This window comes from Aquila chrysaetos, chromosome 10, assembly GCF_900496995.4.
Source record: "Aquila chrysaetos chrysaetos chromosome 10, bAquChr1.4, whole genome shotgun sequence".
Classification (NCBI taxonomy): Eukaryota; Metazoa; Chordata; class Aves; order Accipitriformes; family Accipitridae; genus Aquila; species Aquila chrysaetos.
In genome coordinates this window covers 9,389,902-9,404,917 of record NC_044013.1, presented here as the reverse complement: position 1 = coordinate 9,404,917, position 15,016 = coordinate 9,389,902, and the positions used below count along the sequence as shown (strand labels likewise).

At 39.0% G+C, this 15,016-nt stretch overlaps 1 protein-coding gene across 3 annotated transcripts in view; it reads left to right on the top strand.

Annotated features, from left to right (window-relative positions):
• Positions 1 to 1,860: 1,860 nt before the first annotated feature.
• The window catches only part of PEX5L (peroxisomal biogenesis factor 5 like), a 121,857-nt gene continuing 108,701 nt past the window's right edge, over positions 1,861 to 15,016 (top strand). For all 3 annotated transcript variants that reach the window (XM_030027644.1, XM_030027642.1, XM_030027641.1), the window contains exon 1: positions 1,861 to 2,269. In XM_030027644.1, the coding sequence (XP_029883504.1) occupies positions 2,249 to 2,269 (21 nt within the window). In that variant the 5' untranslated portion in view covers positions 1,861 to 2,248. The remainder of the gene's footprint in view (positions 2,270 to 15,016) is intronic.

Genomic DNA, 15,016 nt, shown 5'->3' with positions numbered 1-15,016 from the left:
TTTGCTTTTTTTCATCTAGACCTAAACTTTCTTCTAAATTAAGCACAAAGGCAGCCAGATATTTATATCTGAAAAATCAGTGCTCCAAATTTTATATTTGAAGTGAAGCCACAATAATTCAAATGTGGTATTTTCATCTACGTAAGTACAGTCACCTTTTGTATTACACAGTAAGATACGTCTAACATGTATGGACAATCCCAAAGAAGTATTTTAAGCTCATCAGCTCTTAATTGAGGTTTTCAAAACAGCTTAAGGGATTTAGACAAAAAATATTCATTTCTTACTTCCTTTTATCACCAATACATGGCTAAACTCCTAGGCTGTTCTGAAAATCTCAGTGAGCTGGATACATATTCATTGGATGTAAAAACTGTCACTTTTGCTATCTATCTAAAAGATAGAACTCTCAAGCTTAAGTGAAAAAAAATAATTGGCTAGATTTTGCTTGTACCATCACTGACGACTTTACGAACTCGCGTTCTGCAAAACCCCATTTTTTTAGCTGAATAGGAACACTTCAAAAAGGCATATTTAGTCAGCTTGAAATGAGAGCTGTGATGATACAAATGTGCTGGTTTCAGGAATAAGAAATCTACTTTGCGTTGCTCTAGTACTGGAACACGCTTAAGGTTGGATTACTCTGGTCAATCAAAAGCATCATAAAGTTTCGTGCAGTTTAGTAGTAAGACCTGAGAGCTCAGAGCCAAGAAATTATACAATCTAGCAAATTCCAGGCACTGGATGCTTTCTGTGCTACCGAATATAAATGCACTGGGTGGGACAGAAATTTGCAATGAAACTGAAGCAGCTGCTCTTTTTAGCAGATGAGAAGTTTAAGGTTTGAGGTGGGGGAAAGGAGGCAAAAGCTGGATCCGAGATGACACGGGTGTCGCTTGCAGGATTTAGCCAGGCCTGTTGTGTCAGTTTACAAGGTCAGAATTTTGCACGTACAGGCTGTTACCAGATTTTTTTCTATAGGACAGTATCTTTGGTAAGTGTTGAAAAACATTACCAAGCCAGAACAAAAGTCTCCTGGTATTTTCCGTGCATCACGACAGATCACGTTTGCTCTTCATGCGCAGAGCACGAGGTAGGGCCTGGCCCAAGCGTATTACTAAAATTCGGTTTAATTACGACCGCAGCCTACACAACCCTCTCGTTCTGCACCGCCAAACTTTTTCAGCGCCGCAGGCAGCAGCAAGCAGCCCTCTTCCAGCTGCGGCAGCGGTGGGGAAGGGCTGCGAGCGGGGCGCGGCCGACCCCCGGTTTGGAGGCAGCCATTCCCCGGGATGCGCCCGCACTCGGGCCCCTTTCGCTGCGCGCCCCCCCTCCTTCCACGCGAGGAGGCAAAACTCGGGAGGCTCCGTGTGCCAGATCCAGGTTTTGCCGTGTTCTGGCTCCGGGACGCTCCGATTTTTTTGTTGTTGTTACGCTTACTATTTTTTTTTTCTTTTTTTTTTTTTTTTTTTTTTTTTTTTTATTAATTGCTGCAGTGGAAGCCGCCAGCCCCTGGCGAGGCGGCGGGGCCGGGGGACCGCGGTTCCCCCCTTCCCCGCCCCCGGGACGCCGGCAGGGCTCCGCCCGGCGGCCGCGGCACTCCGCGGGGCTCCGCGCGTTCCCCGGATGCCGCTCGCTCCCTCTGCGGCCGGAGGGAGGGAGGGAAAGAAGGAGGGAGGGAGGAGAGAAGGAAGGAGGGAGGAGGGAAGGGGGCAGGGAGGCCGGGGCTGCCTCCGGGAGGCGGGGGAGGGCCGCCGGGGCCAGGGCCGCCGGGCGGGCAGGCCGGGGCGGCTAGCAGCGGGACGAAGCGAGGCGCGGAGCGGCGCGGCGGGCGAGGCCCGGCAGCGGGCGGCCCCGCTCCGCTCCGCCCCGCGGCGCTCCCCGCCCGGCGGCCCCGCAGCCGCCGCCGCCGCCGCCTGGGTCCGGCCCGCCTCCCCCCAGCACCCCGCGAGGAACAGCTCCTTTGCAGTTTGCAGCACCGCATTAAAAAGGGAGAGAGAGGGAGGGAGAGGCAGAAGGGAAGCGAGAGGAGAGAAGAAAGCAGCCCGGATCACCGGGTTACTGAAAGCAGTAAAGGAACGTCCAGGACAAACTGAATCTTTTGCGAAAAATAGCTCTTTCAGGGTTAGGCTTTTTTTTTTTTTTTTCCCCCCCTCTTTCTTTTAGTCGAGTGCACAGGAGAAGTGCCCCCACCCCAGCGTACACACAACCTGTCGGCCTGAGGGGCACCTGAACCAGACAAAGCAGAATGTACCAGGGACACATGCAGGTAAGAGGCTGCAAGCAGGCTGGAGAGGAGAAGCCCTTTGAACGGGCTCCGCTGGAACGTGATTCTGTGAAGTTTCTGTGGGTTGAGCGGAGGGGAGATGCCACCTTGGCACCGTGCAACAAGTGAACTGGTGCAGTATGATCGTGGCACTCCAACTCAGGGCTGAAGGGAATAGCTTGCCTGGGGCTACCTCGGATCAAGGGGGAGGATGGAAAAGGGGTTCTATCAACTTTGTAACTAGGTGAAGTTTTGTCTATATTTATTCATTTATTATGCCTGCTTGTTCAAAACAGATTCAAGGGAGCATTCCAGGGCAAACATTGTTATGGCATGCTTTAAGTGACACATGTCTCCTGCCATCCTCTTGATGCATCTCTTCCTGTATGTCAAGTGAAGGGCAAACAATAAGGGAAAAGACAGAGCACTTGCTTTGCAAAATCTGCAAAAATTTCATGCCACACTTAAGCCGTCAATTTGCACAGTGTGTTGTGTTTAGAGGTGATGGATTTCTATTCTTCCCTCCCAACATGGGATGAGGATTGATTTTGCTGAGCCCCAGAATGACTTTGTAGAATGAACTGAAACACATGTCTAAGTGACTTCAACATTTTAGGCAGAAATCTTGCCTCATGATCCTATTGATCCACATCGCCGTAGCTGAAAATGCTTCTCCCCGATAAAACCATATTAGTGCCTTGGACGTGATGACTTTAACCTTGACTCCTGCTCTCCTTCACATGGCTCTTCCTTGGAAGGCCAAGTCTATTTTGAAGGAGGAGGAAATGCCAAAGTGGGGTAAAGGTTTACACTGATCTCCCAAATTCATTTCTTTGCTTTTGGACCCAAATCTAGCTTTGTGTTCATTGCCAGGAATGATCAAATGCTTTTATCACGTACAGTGGCACCAGCCTGGCATGTAGTGTTGTTAGTACTAAGGCTGTTTACAGAGAAACTGCACTTTTAGTAAGTGTAAGCTGACCACTTCTGTTTGGTGTGATTCTGCACAGCATTTAAAAATCTGTTGAGTGGTCATCAGGGACATTAAGCTTAAGTCAATGTCAAACACAGGATTGTGTACAATGTATATGAGTTAAGTGAGGACTCTGATTCAGCACTCTGCTTTCCAGAACTGAATGATACCAGTTACTCTTTCATGTTTGTGTCATCTGATCTCAACAATGATAAATAATGTGTCATAATGTTGCTTGTGATAGGAGAGAAAACAGGTTTTAACAAGAAATGTAATCAGTGGCAGGAGTATACGTATTACTATTTATTTCTGATAATAAGGTTAAAAGTATGCATTGTTTTATGGTAACACAAAAACAATTCTATAACTAACGATACTGAATTGGACATTGCCAAATAGGTATTTATACCCTTAAGAAACCAGAAGTTCTTTGCTATGAGTAATATATTGCAAGGTTTTGACAAACGTACAACACTTTTTGAATGGAAATGTAATGGAATATTGAGATGTCTGGCAGCATTGTAAATTTTCTGAGTCATTAAAAGGCTGAAATCAAACTTGCAATAGAAAAATCAGGTCAAAACATGCAAATATGTTGTGACTGACGTCCTTTAAATTTTTTTCTTACAAAATATTTTTACTTTTGTAGCCCAAATGTAATCAAATTCGAACCAAATTCTGTTTAAAAGTTTGCTGAATTAAAAATACTATTCATATTAAGTACACTCATCATTGTTAAAATAAAAACCCACCTGAGTTCATCAACCAAACTTTTAAATATATTTCTGTCCTAGCAGGAAGCATTAATGTTCTTCAGATAACACCTAAAAAAGCCTAAAGCATTAAGAGAGATTTTCATGTTTACTATATTCTTAATTAGAGCCTTTAAGTGAGTCAGAAAAAGACAATAAAGAGCTAATTTCTTTGCAATGAAATGATCTACTGTAATGTTTATTAAACCATGTTGGAACACAAACTATCAAAGTTACCATACAAGTACAGTATCAAACCACATGGTAACAAAAATGTAGACACATCCTAAGCATTATGGGTCCTTCCTTAATATCTCCAAGACTTCTGGTAAGACTTCTACTAACTTAAGGAAAACCATTTGCAATTACCTGCCAATCTAAAATAAGGTGAACCATAAAAAAATCCAGACTTGGGTGGAATAAGTTAGGCACCTAAGTTAGTACCTGGACTCCTAAACAATAACAATTTTGTTTTTAAAGACACTGAGCACTCACAGAGCTGGCACTTTTTAAAGTGAAACTGGAGTGTTTAGCTGGACCCTACCTGGGCCCATAAGCATCTAACTTTATAGATGCAAATGCAAAATGATATGCCAATATATAACACCTGATCCTACACTCTTTAAGGCAAAGACTCTTCCGAAGTTATTGCGATCAAATGTAGGATCTGATTTAGAATGCCAGTCATCATTTCCCTTTTTCCTAGTGTTTTGTTCTCAGATGTAAAAGTAAAACCTGCAGAAATAATTCCTTAGTCCAATTACTTTAAAAGATGTTTAGAGAGCCAATGTTTTACTAATAACCTACTGTAACTCAGCTAATTCTTGGAAGACGTCTGAAAGGTGAGAATGTTAGCAACTGTAACAATGTAATAAGCATAATTACAGAGATGGAGAATTTACCCATCTTCAATAGGCATCAAGCATTATCAGCTTCAGTGGGGAATTTGTGACTAAGCTCAGTAAAGTCTGCAAGCGCAGATGAAATAAACTTTGCATTTAAGCACTGCTGAAGTCCAGCAAGCAGCTAAAGTGCGTTACTACATCAGGCCATAATATGTGTATCTCTTCTTAATTTTTAGTTTATGGTACAGATTAGTTTTTATTTTTTCTGAATCCCAGAAAATCACTTAATTTATTCCAAAGACCTACATTTAGATTTCCCTCTTACTGTTTTATAAATGAATCCTCACAACACAGAAATACTGAAGATGTCCTAAGCTAAAATTCCGAAGACAGTAAAAAAAAAAAAAAAAAGAAAAGAAAAGAAAAAAAATCTAAAAAGAAACTATGTTACTGGTTCAACCACTGTCTTTACATTTCCAGGTACCTTTATAGGACTAGCTTTTGTGTTAGTTGTGCACTGCACGCTTTCACATAAAATAGTAGGAGAAAGGCAAAGTGCCCTTCCACAGAGCCCGCACCACAAACACAAATAGGATGCAGAGAAGTACAGTGCCACAGGAGCTCTTTCAAAGCTATTTCACTATCATAAAAAGCATAAGCATTTGATTTAGCTGTATTTACCAACCTGTTCCATTTACACAGTAACTGTCTAAAACATAACAGGGACTGGCATAGGTTCTAAGGCACATAGCTACCTCCTGAAGCCTAAGCCTTTAAGGTGGGGCTTTTGCACGAGAAACAGAACTTCAGATGAGATGCAGAGGCTATCTATTTGCCTACAAACATGCAATTTCTGTTATGTAAGAAGTCCTGTTTAATTCAGTAAACTTAGGCTCCAACAGGACAAACCTGATGGTTACAGGAGCACACCCTGGGATTACACAGATCTGGCAAAAGAACCGAGTCTAAATGCTCAACTGTACAGGTGTGAGAGAGAGTATTTCTCTCTTAGGACAACGTGTGCAACCCAATGCGTGCTGTTTTCCATCTTCTTCACGGAAACAGTAGCAGGCCAGATGGAAGCAGAACATAAGCTGAGTTCATCCCACAGTCACTGTTCTAAAATGTCTATCATTTTAACAACCAACAATAAGATGTTTTGAAGTTTTTACAGTATATTATATACCTGGTACCAGTCCCTCCCATTGACTTTTATGAAAGTTATATAAATGGATGGAGGGTAAATTACAATCATAGAATGGGATTTTCAGCAACATTTGGCTTCCTAGGAAATTAAAAATAAATGCTTTCAAAACTGTTTGTCTTGATGCTGTATATAGTCAGCTTTCTCCACCACAAATGTTTGAACAGAAGTAGTGCTTTGCCAAATGTTGGCATGGGAGTTTATGTATGGTAGTGTTATGTTTTGAGATGGTTTCATTTACACAAAGCAGAAATCTTGACCACACATGGCTATCAGAGTTCCTCTGGCACTTTTTTGCAAGAACAGGCTTGTTAGTCATGATGCTTTGGCCAAGTTCCAGATGAGATAGTTGGTCTCCTAAACTTTTAATTGCACAGGCAATCAACATCATGTCCTTAATGTTGTGTTGTGTTCTGTATTATTGAAGATATTTAACATCCTACCACTGGCAGTTCATATTTATGTGAAATGATCTCTATTAATCATTCACATTTCAGTAAGATTTCAGTCGTCAGACACTGACCTACGATCGTAGTGGGTCTACAGAAAAATAGCTATGAACACGTGAAAATTCTTGCAAGATGAAACCTCAAGAGCTTCACATGTTTTACTGGGCCTGAAAAGCATTGCTAAATATTTTAGAAGTTATAAAAAACATTTTTGCACTGATTTCCCAACACTTAAGACACAGCTAACTAACTCACTGGGAGAAGTGAAGCAGAACTGTCTCAAGATTAGCTGCAGATGCAAGTCCCATCTTCACTTATTTGGTAACCTATTAAAAATACTGTAATAGTGTTGGTTACACTGCCACCTAAAATAAATAAAACCCAAGCTATTAATCAATTATGAATAAAAAAGTAATATCTCAGCTATGCTTTTTGTACATGAATAAAACAGCCCACAAAGAATATGCACAACATAAAATTAAATTCAATGCTAAATTGAATCTTTGCTCAGCTGTTATGATCAACATAAACTTAATAACTTCAAAGCTACAAAATTCTAAAAATCTGGGCACATAGCTGGAATGCTAACTGATCCTTAGTGATGTCAATGAATCCTAGCCTAGCAGAAATTCCATTATGATAAACTGATAATTTTTCATTATTACAAGCCTTTTCTAGAAGTATTCACAATACTAGGGTAGTGTTTACAATGGTATGTTTTCCATTTTGTCTTGATATTTTCCAGTTATTCACTAGTAGCTTTTCAGGTTTTGAACAGCAGATTATGAACTGCTTATAAACGAAATAAGCTAAAAATAATGAGCTTGCTTTCATTGAAAGAAGTTCATTCAAAGAAAGTAGGTGATATACTGCTTTTGGCTAAGACACGTACTGAAACTGTACAAATCGTGAGTGTTTGTAATGCCGATATAGAGAAGTGTTCCTTGAAGCTGTTAGGCAGTTTTACAAGAACCTAACAGAAAATCTTGCAAAGGCTCTGAAACTCTTGGCACACAGTGTATTTTTGCTGAATGCAAATTAAGAGGAACTCTTACTAACTAAATAAGGATCCATCCCTCTATTCTGGAATTAAATTCATTCAAAACACAGAAAAGCAACAGTCCCTAGCACTGTCGTTCATTTATATAAATATGTTAGTCTAAACCCAGTATATAGCTTTCACAAAAGAGGCACTGTTTACTCAAGAAATGATGCTGTATTTTTTTTTAAATCTACCACTATTGTCACAATTTATGACAGCATGATGCAGTTGCTAGTTCTTTAAACTACACATCTAGAAACCTGGATTTTACTTCTAGCTTCATCATATAGCTTCAGCAAGCCCAGTCAACTTTCCATGCAGCCATTTTGCCCCACCTATGTTGTCTACTCTGATTACCTAGCATGTATGCTAAGCTTGAATATCAGTTACTTTTTTTTAATCATGTTTTCAAGTACCCTAAAATGCACCTGTACAACGACTAAAACCAAGGATTGATGATCAATAGCAAAATACTCAGCTGCATGAAGATCTACGGGGCAGAGGTAGGAGGGAGAGAGAGAGTCTATTTTGATTACTTAGCTTACACTTCTTTGAAAGTTTAGGTTTATGCTTGTTTGAAAACTAATTAGTTAATGGGACCCACTGTTAATATATCAGAGAGTGAAAAAGGCAGGCCAGCAGTCTCAGAATGGAAGAATATAGATGAAACTGCTATGCAAAGGAGGTCAAAATGTTGGAAAAAAGTCCACAAGCTAGATCAGGATGAAATACCCAAGTAGGACAAGGTGCATGAAAAGATGGGAAAGATAAGATAAGATAACCACATACAGGAATTTAGAGTTCCCTTTAGGAAATGCAGTCTCATAAACATTCATCTGTAGAAAATAATTCCTAATTGATAATAATCTTTTTTCTAAGCAAGCTGATTGTCCAAAAACTTTTAAAAAAGGGGTTTGATGGCTAAACCATCTGTTTAAAAGTATCTATCTAGTTTAATTTGCTACCCTTTTTGCAATAGTTAGAAATGAAAATGGTAAAAACATTAGAATAGTACTTAGAATTAATCTGACCAGCTTTTTTTTCTTACATACCCAGTACAGGAAGTATCTACTAGTTGTTTTTATCAGGGAATGTAAGTTTGCACAGTCTGTTTCAGAAATAGCTGATACTGCAAAACTGAGAGAAGTAGTTGTCTTCCAAATCGGGTGTCATGACATGTAAACTAGGAGGTGACTTTCTGTAGTTACGCATTTTCATCATTGTCCAATAACATTACTAACAAAATGCCTAAGGATCATAAAGACCATATTCAGCAAATTCTTCTAACAGGTTACAATTATTGTGAACAGTATGATATTTCATTGCTTTCTTCTGAGGCTTTTGAAATTCTGAGTCATTGGTGCATGAGTTTCACTTCCAATGGTTTATTTGCATATAAACAAAGTAAATTCTAAAATATCAAGTAATTGAAACTTATACTGAATGGAGAAAAACATGTCTCATCAGATTAGCTATCCCCATGAATAGAAAACACAACCCAAAGTTTAACATTAGTCCCTGAATGTGATTTTTTCCAAACTTTGCGTGATTAGTCACATGTCTCAGCATTACTGCAGTTCCTCCCAAACATTTTTGATTAAACTTCTGTCAAGTTGGCATAATAGATGTAAGCCCCAAGTTTCCTTCCTCCACTTCTCCACGGCCTATCAAGACACTCAGACAGATTTGCCAGTGTTTCTTCTCTCACTCTGTCCTATTTGTTCATTTTCTCCTCCTTATCTGGGTTTGATGGCTCTCTTGAAATGTTTTGCCTCCTACCACATTTGCACTGCAGTTTCATTCATGCTGCCTACAGTAGGGCATCCAAGCATACCCATGTCATGACTGCATGCTACGTGCAGCGGGGTCCGGGTCACCTCTCAGCAGCACTTGGTCACAAGGCAAAAATGTTCCACAGTGAAGTTCACTGTCACGAGTAGAAAAGCAGCAAACTGATGGCTGCCAGCAGACCTCACTGCTCACAAACTAAATCTAGATTAGGAGACAATAGGGGACCACCAAGAAAAGGGAAGTAGCAGGCTTTAAAAGAGCAACCTGACTTTTTGCCTCCAGCCACTACAACACGTTTGTAGGGTAGACCAGTGTCCACAAACTCTCTTTTCTCACATGCTTATCTATTTTGGCAATCCCTAGAGAAAAATAACCTCACTACAGTCTTTGTGACTTTCTTTGTAAAATAAGGGAACACTCTACTGTCTCACGTTCACTTGTCTTAGAGCAGTCTACTATCTTCTGGTAACTTGCCACTGTTAATTTCATATCAATTCCTTAAAACACCTCTTGTCCTAATATGGATGTTGAATATAATACAAGTTACATGAATACAAACATCTTTGGACAGCATTTTTCAATTAACATACAAAATAACAGCTATGCATTTAGAATCTGTCAGTATAATAGCGAAAGCCTATGTGATAAGGAAAGTACTGTGCGATGAATTCAGACAAACAATCTTTCTTGATTACATTAAGACTTTGTTTTCTGTTATGAGATACATAAAAGAAATTCAAATACTCTTATCCACTGACATTTAGAAATGAAAAGTTCAGAATGATTTTGACATGCATTTATTTTAGGACCAGTCAAATTTTTCTTTGTATTTTTTTTTTTCCCCTTAGATCAGTCATTTCGCTTTATAGACTAGTTTGCAAAAGCTGAAGAAATAAACTTTAAAATTTGCCTTACCAACATTAGAGCCAGCTGTATCTATCTTTACATGAATGAATGAAAGTGGAAATTATACTGATGTAAATAAGAGAATAAATGGCTTCCAAGCCTTTTTCACATATCGCTGTCTTCCTAATGTCACCAGTCGTGTTCCAAAGTTACAGTGTAAAGTAGAGAATACAGCATGTCCTGAATAGCTGCAGAAAAGTGGTTACAAATTGCATTTTCTAATTCAACGTTTTCTAACTGGTTGGTACCTGTATCAAGAAAAAGGTTCAGGAACTCTTACTCACTGTTCATTAAAAGTCAGTTAAGAGATAATACTTGCCTGTTTAAGCCTACCCTGGAATATAGAGATCTGTTTCTCAATAAGCAACACTGAATATTAGAATTTAAGGTCGCAGAATTTACTGAGGTCAAGTTTCCTAATATTAATGTAGGATGAAGCAAAGACTATAATAAATAGAAGTTTTTTGAGTATTTTTGAGTGTTATGTAAAACTGAGAGAAAACATTACATTTTGATGCGATAGTAATCTGTCACAGCTTTTTAAAATCTAAGGGAGTATCCCCTAATAGGAAGATCTGAAAAAAAGTCAGTATCTGGAATTTTACACAGAAGAACAGATTAATATTATTTATGTAAAGTAGAAGGATGGCCTTAGTCTTCACTAAGGCCTTAGACACTATTGTCATAGAAGTAATGACAGAAATGTCATAGAAGCGATTACTGAAATAATAACAAGTGTAGCTTGACATGTGTCTCATCAAAGTGACAAGTTATTTCTGCTGTCATTCACTGAAGTTTAACAAGGAAGATAATTTTCCAGTTACAGGCTTCAGATGTAGACAAAATCTTTCATCTTTTGCTATACGTCATCTAACACTCCTTCCAATAACCAGGAAAATTTTAAGAAGGCTTTGAAAAAGGAATACAAAGAAGAATGTTAGATAAAAGAAAGGAGGAAAATGATGATGCACAACAGAGCAAAAAATAAAGCAAAAGAACGGAAACTAGGAAGGAAGTGCTGCTGTTGTTCTGAACAGTAGAAAACACTGTTAATATTATCACTGTATTTAATCCAGGTAACGTACACAATATGGCAAGGTATATAAAACTGGGAGGGATGCATAGGCTTGCCTGAACCTGTGCAACAAAACAAAGGAATCTGAATTATTAGTACACAGCTGGACACTACATAGAAACAGTGAAAGAACACTTATCCCTGGAGCACTCACAATAAAAAAATTACGTGCTGTTCAGGAAAGACAGAAAACCAAAGGTGTTGGTCATGTTAGGAACCTGAATTCCAAGAAAGTGGGGGAAAAGTTTGTAAGAAGCTTCAGAACTAATATTTTCAATTGTTAAAATGTTAAGACTAAGCCAAGAACACACAAGGAATGGAGATAAAGTGCTCCTCAAAGGCAGAAGAAAAAAGTACAAGTTGCCTAAGTAAAGCTTATTTAGATCCTGAAAGTATATTAAAACAACTATTGAAAGTTTTTCAGCCACATGATTAAGAAGGGGGTGGAAGCAAAACATTCAAAGTGGCATTCATATTATGGATAACCTAATTTGCGGTGCAAACCAAAAATGGTTATGAGGGTATGAATCCTGCAATTATTACAGATGTGTGAAGCAAAAGCTCATGAGGAGGTACACTGTACAATCTCTATCCCAAACTGCTGATGGAACTAGTGTATGAAATGGAAGACTTGGTAGCAAATATTTAATAGCCTAGTTATGAATCCAGACATAGTGTCATATGACAGGACGATAGAAAATATGTCAAGATTTAAGATAAGGTGAGAAAAATGGTAAGACAACTAACAGCCCAGATACCCACATGGCTATCCATAATCTGCAAGGTTTTAGGGGAGAGACTTTAAGGAAAATAAACATACACAGAAAAATGGAAAAAATGCTATTTGCATTTATCAAGAGAAGATAATGTCAGGCAAACTTGACAGCATTTTCTGTTATCATAACTCTAGTTTTAGGCAATAGGCAAGGGAGATGTAACTGACTTGAGCTATATGATCTTTGGTAAGCATTTGTTAGGGTGTCACAAAAGAAATTATTAGTGAAGCTTGAGAAAGTAAGGAATAGTAGAAAATCTGTAAAGAGGGCAAGAAACTCATTCACGGGGAAATGAAAAATAGAGCATTAAAGGAAGGACTGTCAGACTGAGGAAGGCTTAATAGGGAAGGTCTTTGTGGATGATTGTTGGTAGTGATGTCTGATGTTTCATCCATAAACATACTAGAAAGAGGAAGATGTTGACTACGCTTGTTGATTACTCAATACTGAGAAACATCATCAGTATTGGGAAACTTCATTAGTACTGATGAGTTTCAGGTCACTATGCAGAGGGAACTGTGTGAACTTCAACAATACAAGTACGATTAAATTTAACAGCACAATATGCTGTTGAACATCAATAACAAAAAAATGTCTACCCTAAGCTGTAAACTATCATTTAGAAATTATTAAGAAGAAAGACTTGCACATACATACAAGATGACTATAAGCCATCAATATGATATAGCCATAAAAAAGACAGGCATTTATATTATTAGAAGAGTTTTTTCCAGATTAGTAAGGAAAATATCAATGCCACAAGCAAATTTCAATTGAGAATCTTGTACAGTTCAGTCAAGAAGAGAGGCATGGAAACAGGTCCAAAGGAGGATGATCAAGAAGGGAAAGTCTATCTTATGAGAAGAGACCAAAAGGGTTTTGGCTAATTTTGTTGAGCAAAATGACGGCTCAGCAGGAGCATAATCACAGCATGTAAATGCATCAGGGAGATAAACACCAGATACGGAAAAACCTAAATTAGCTAAGGACAAAACTGGCATGGGAACAAATGGATATTAACCGGCTGTGAATAAATTTAGGTTGGAAATTAGAAGAAGGTTTCTGATCATTAGAGCAATCAAGATTTCCAATAGCCTTCCAACTGGAATAGTGGAGGCAAAAAAACTAATTTAAAGATGAAACACAATCAATTTATGAAAGACTTTGTATGACATGCTGCCTGTGAGAGCAGAAGACTGAACCTCAATAACCTAGCAACAACACCCTCCTTGTCTTCTGAAATTTCTCTGACTTCAGCAGCAAAAAACCCTGACTCTTGTTCAGTAAGACCCAAATCCTCAACTTCAAGAAGTCGAAAGTCTTCCTGTTATGGCTGTAGAGGACTTGATTGTCTTCACAGCTTCAGCAACATTGTGCTAAGAGAGCCATACAGGCACTAACAAATTAGTCTCACTTCTTCTATTGCCTAGTCCAAAACATCGTTTTGACTACTTGTAGAGCTGAGCTCTACAGTTTGAATACTCTCTCTGCCAGCTTCCTTATCGAGTCTCCCACTCAGCTGAACTGATAGTTTTGCTACATGTAAAACCCTAATAATCAGAGGAAATTTATTGCCCCCATACAGCTAAACTCAATGGTTCATGCTAAAACACTGAAGCTTTTCCCCATCTTGTATTCATGTTCCTATAAGCAGGCACCTAGGGTTTGAAATCACCAGCTGCGTTAACATTGTGTAACAGTAAGCTTAAATTTATTTTAGTAACAGCTGAAGTGTGTGTGCATGAGTATCTAAACTAGAACCCATCAGAACCAGTAGGGATATTTTCCCTGACCTCAGCAGAGCCAGGATACAGCTTTTTCTCCATACTACCATCAGCTCACTTTTCTTTCCTGAGTTCCAAAAATAAATGCAATGGTCATTATTTAGAGCATATTCTCTTAAATAAAAGAGCTCAGTGCTCTGTTTTGCAGTCCTAGTCAGGAAAAACTACTGAACTGACTTTGGACTGTTTTCTTTGAAGGGATCATAAAACCATGTCTTATAGTCAGTCCTATGTCTCTTTTAGTAGACTGAGTCACAAAATTATTTCTGGGTTAATTCAGGCTCATAAAACTACTTCAGGATCTGATTGCTGGGGTTCCTGTCCCATCTCAGATCACGATGGCTGTGATTTGCATCCCTCAATGTACCAGGCAGACAGATGTCCATGAACACTCCATCTCAACTTGATAATATCGTTACAGCCTTGCAGCTCTTGGTTGCTAGCAGTTGCTGTGCTGCAGTTTACTGAGCATCACTCTGCTACTCATATTTCAGAATTTCAGGAGTCATGCCAGCAAAGAGTTTCCAAATAGGTGACATCACTGGATAATGGCTAGTCAAAGATATGCAGAAGCATATTCCTAAATTCACTGAGCAAGGAAATAAGATGGTCATTTGATGAGTTAAGTACTTTTTCCTGCCAGTACACGAAAAATGAACGCTTATTTCCAAAGTGGTTTATAGTTGGCAAAGAGTAACAAAATTTCACTGCCTTTTTCTCAACTAGTCGCTGACAAATACCAGAAATAAAGTTTCAAATAAAATTCCAAGTAATTAACTCAGACTCATTAATCATCACAGAAAAAACATTCACGTTGTTGCATATATATTCTGTGTATTTGCTAAGCACCAAGCAGAGTAATTTTATGCGAATTTACAAATGAGAGTATTTACTGTTCCTTCTTGCACACAAACTTGCTCAAGTTCCATCTGGTGTAAGTGCCATTTGCAGAATTAGGGAGCAGAAGGATTATGTTACTGAAATGGCCAACCAGACATGATAGACACAGACTAGAAAGACTACGCATATCAAGACAAAGTTTGTCAAATGGCTAAAATGTATGTACATAGTGTGCCCAGTGGACAGTTGCAATTGACGGAAGAATTGCAAATAGAAGACATGGGAATAGTAAGGTTTTTACTGACTTTTGTAC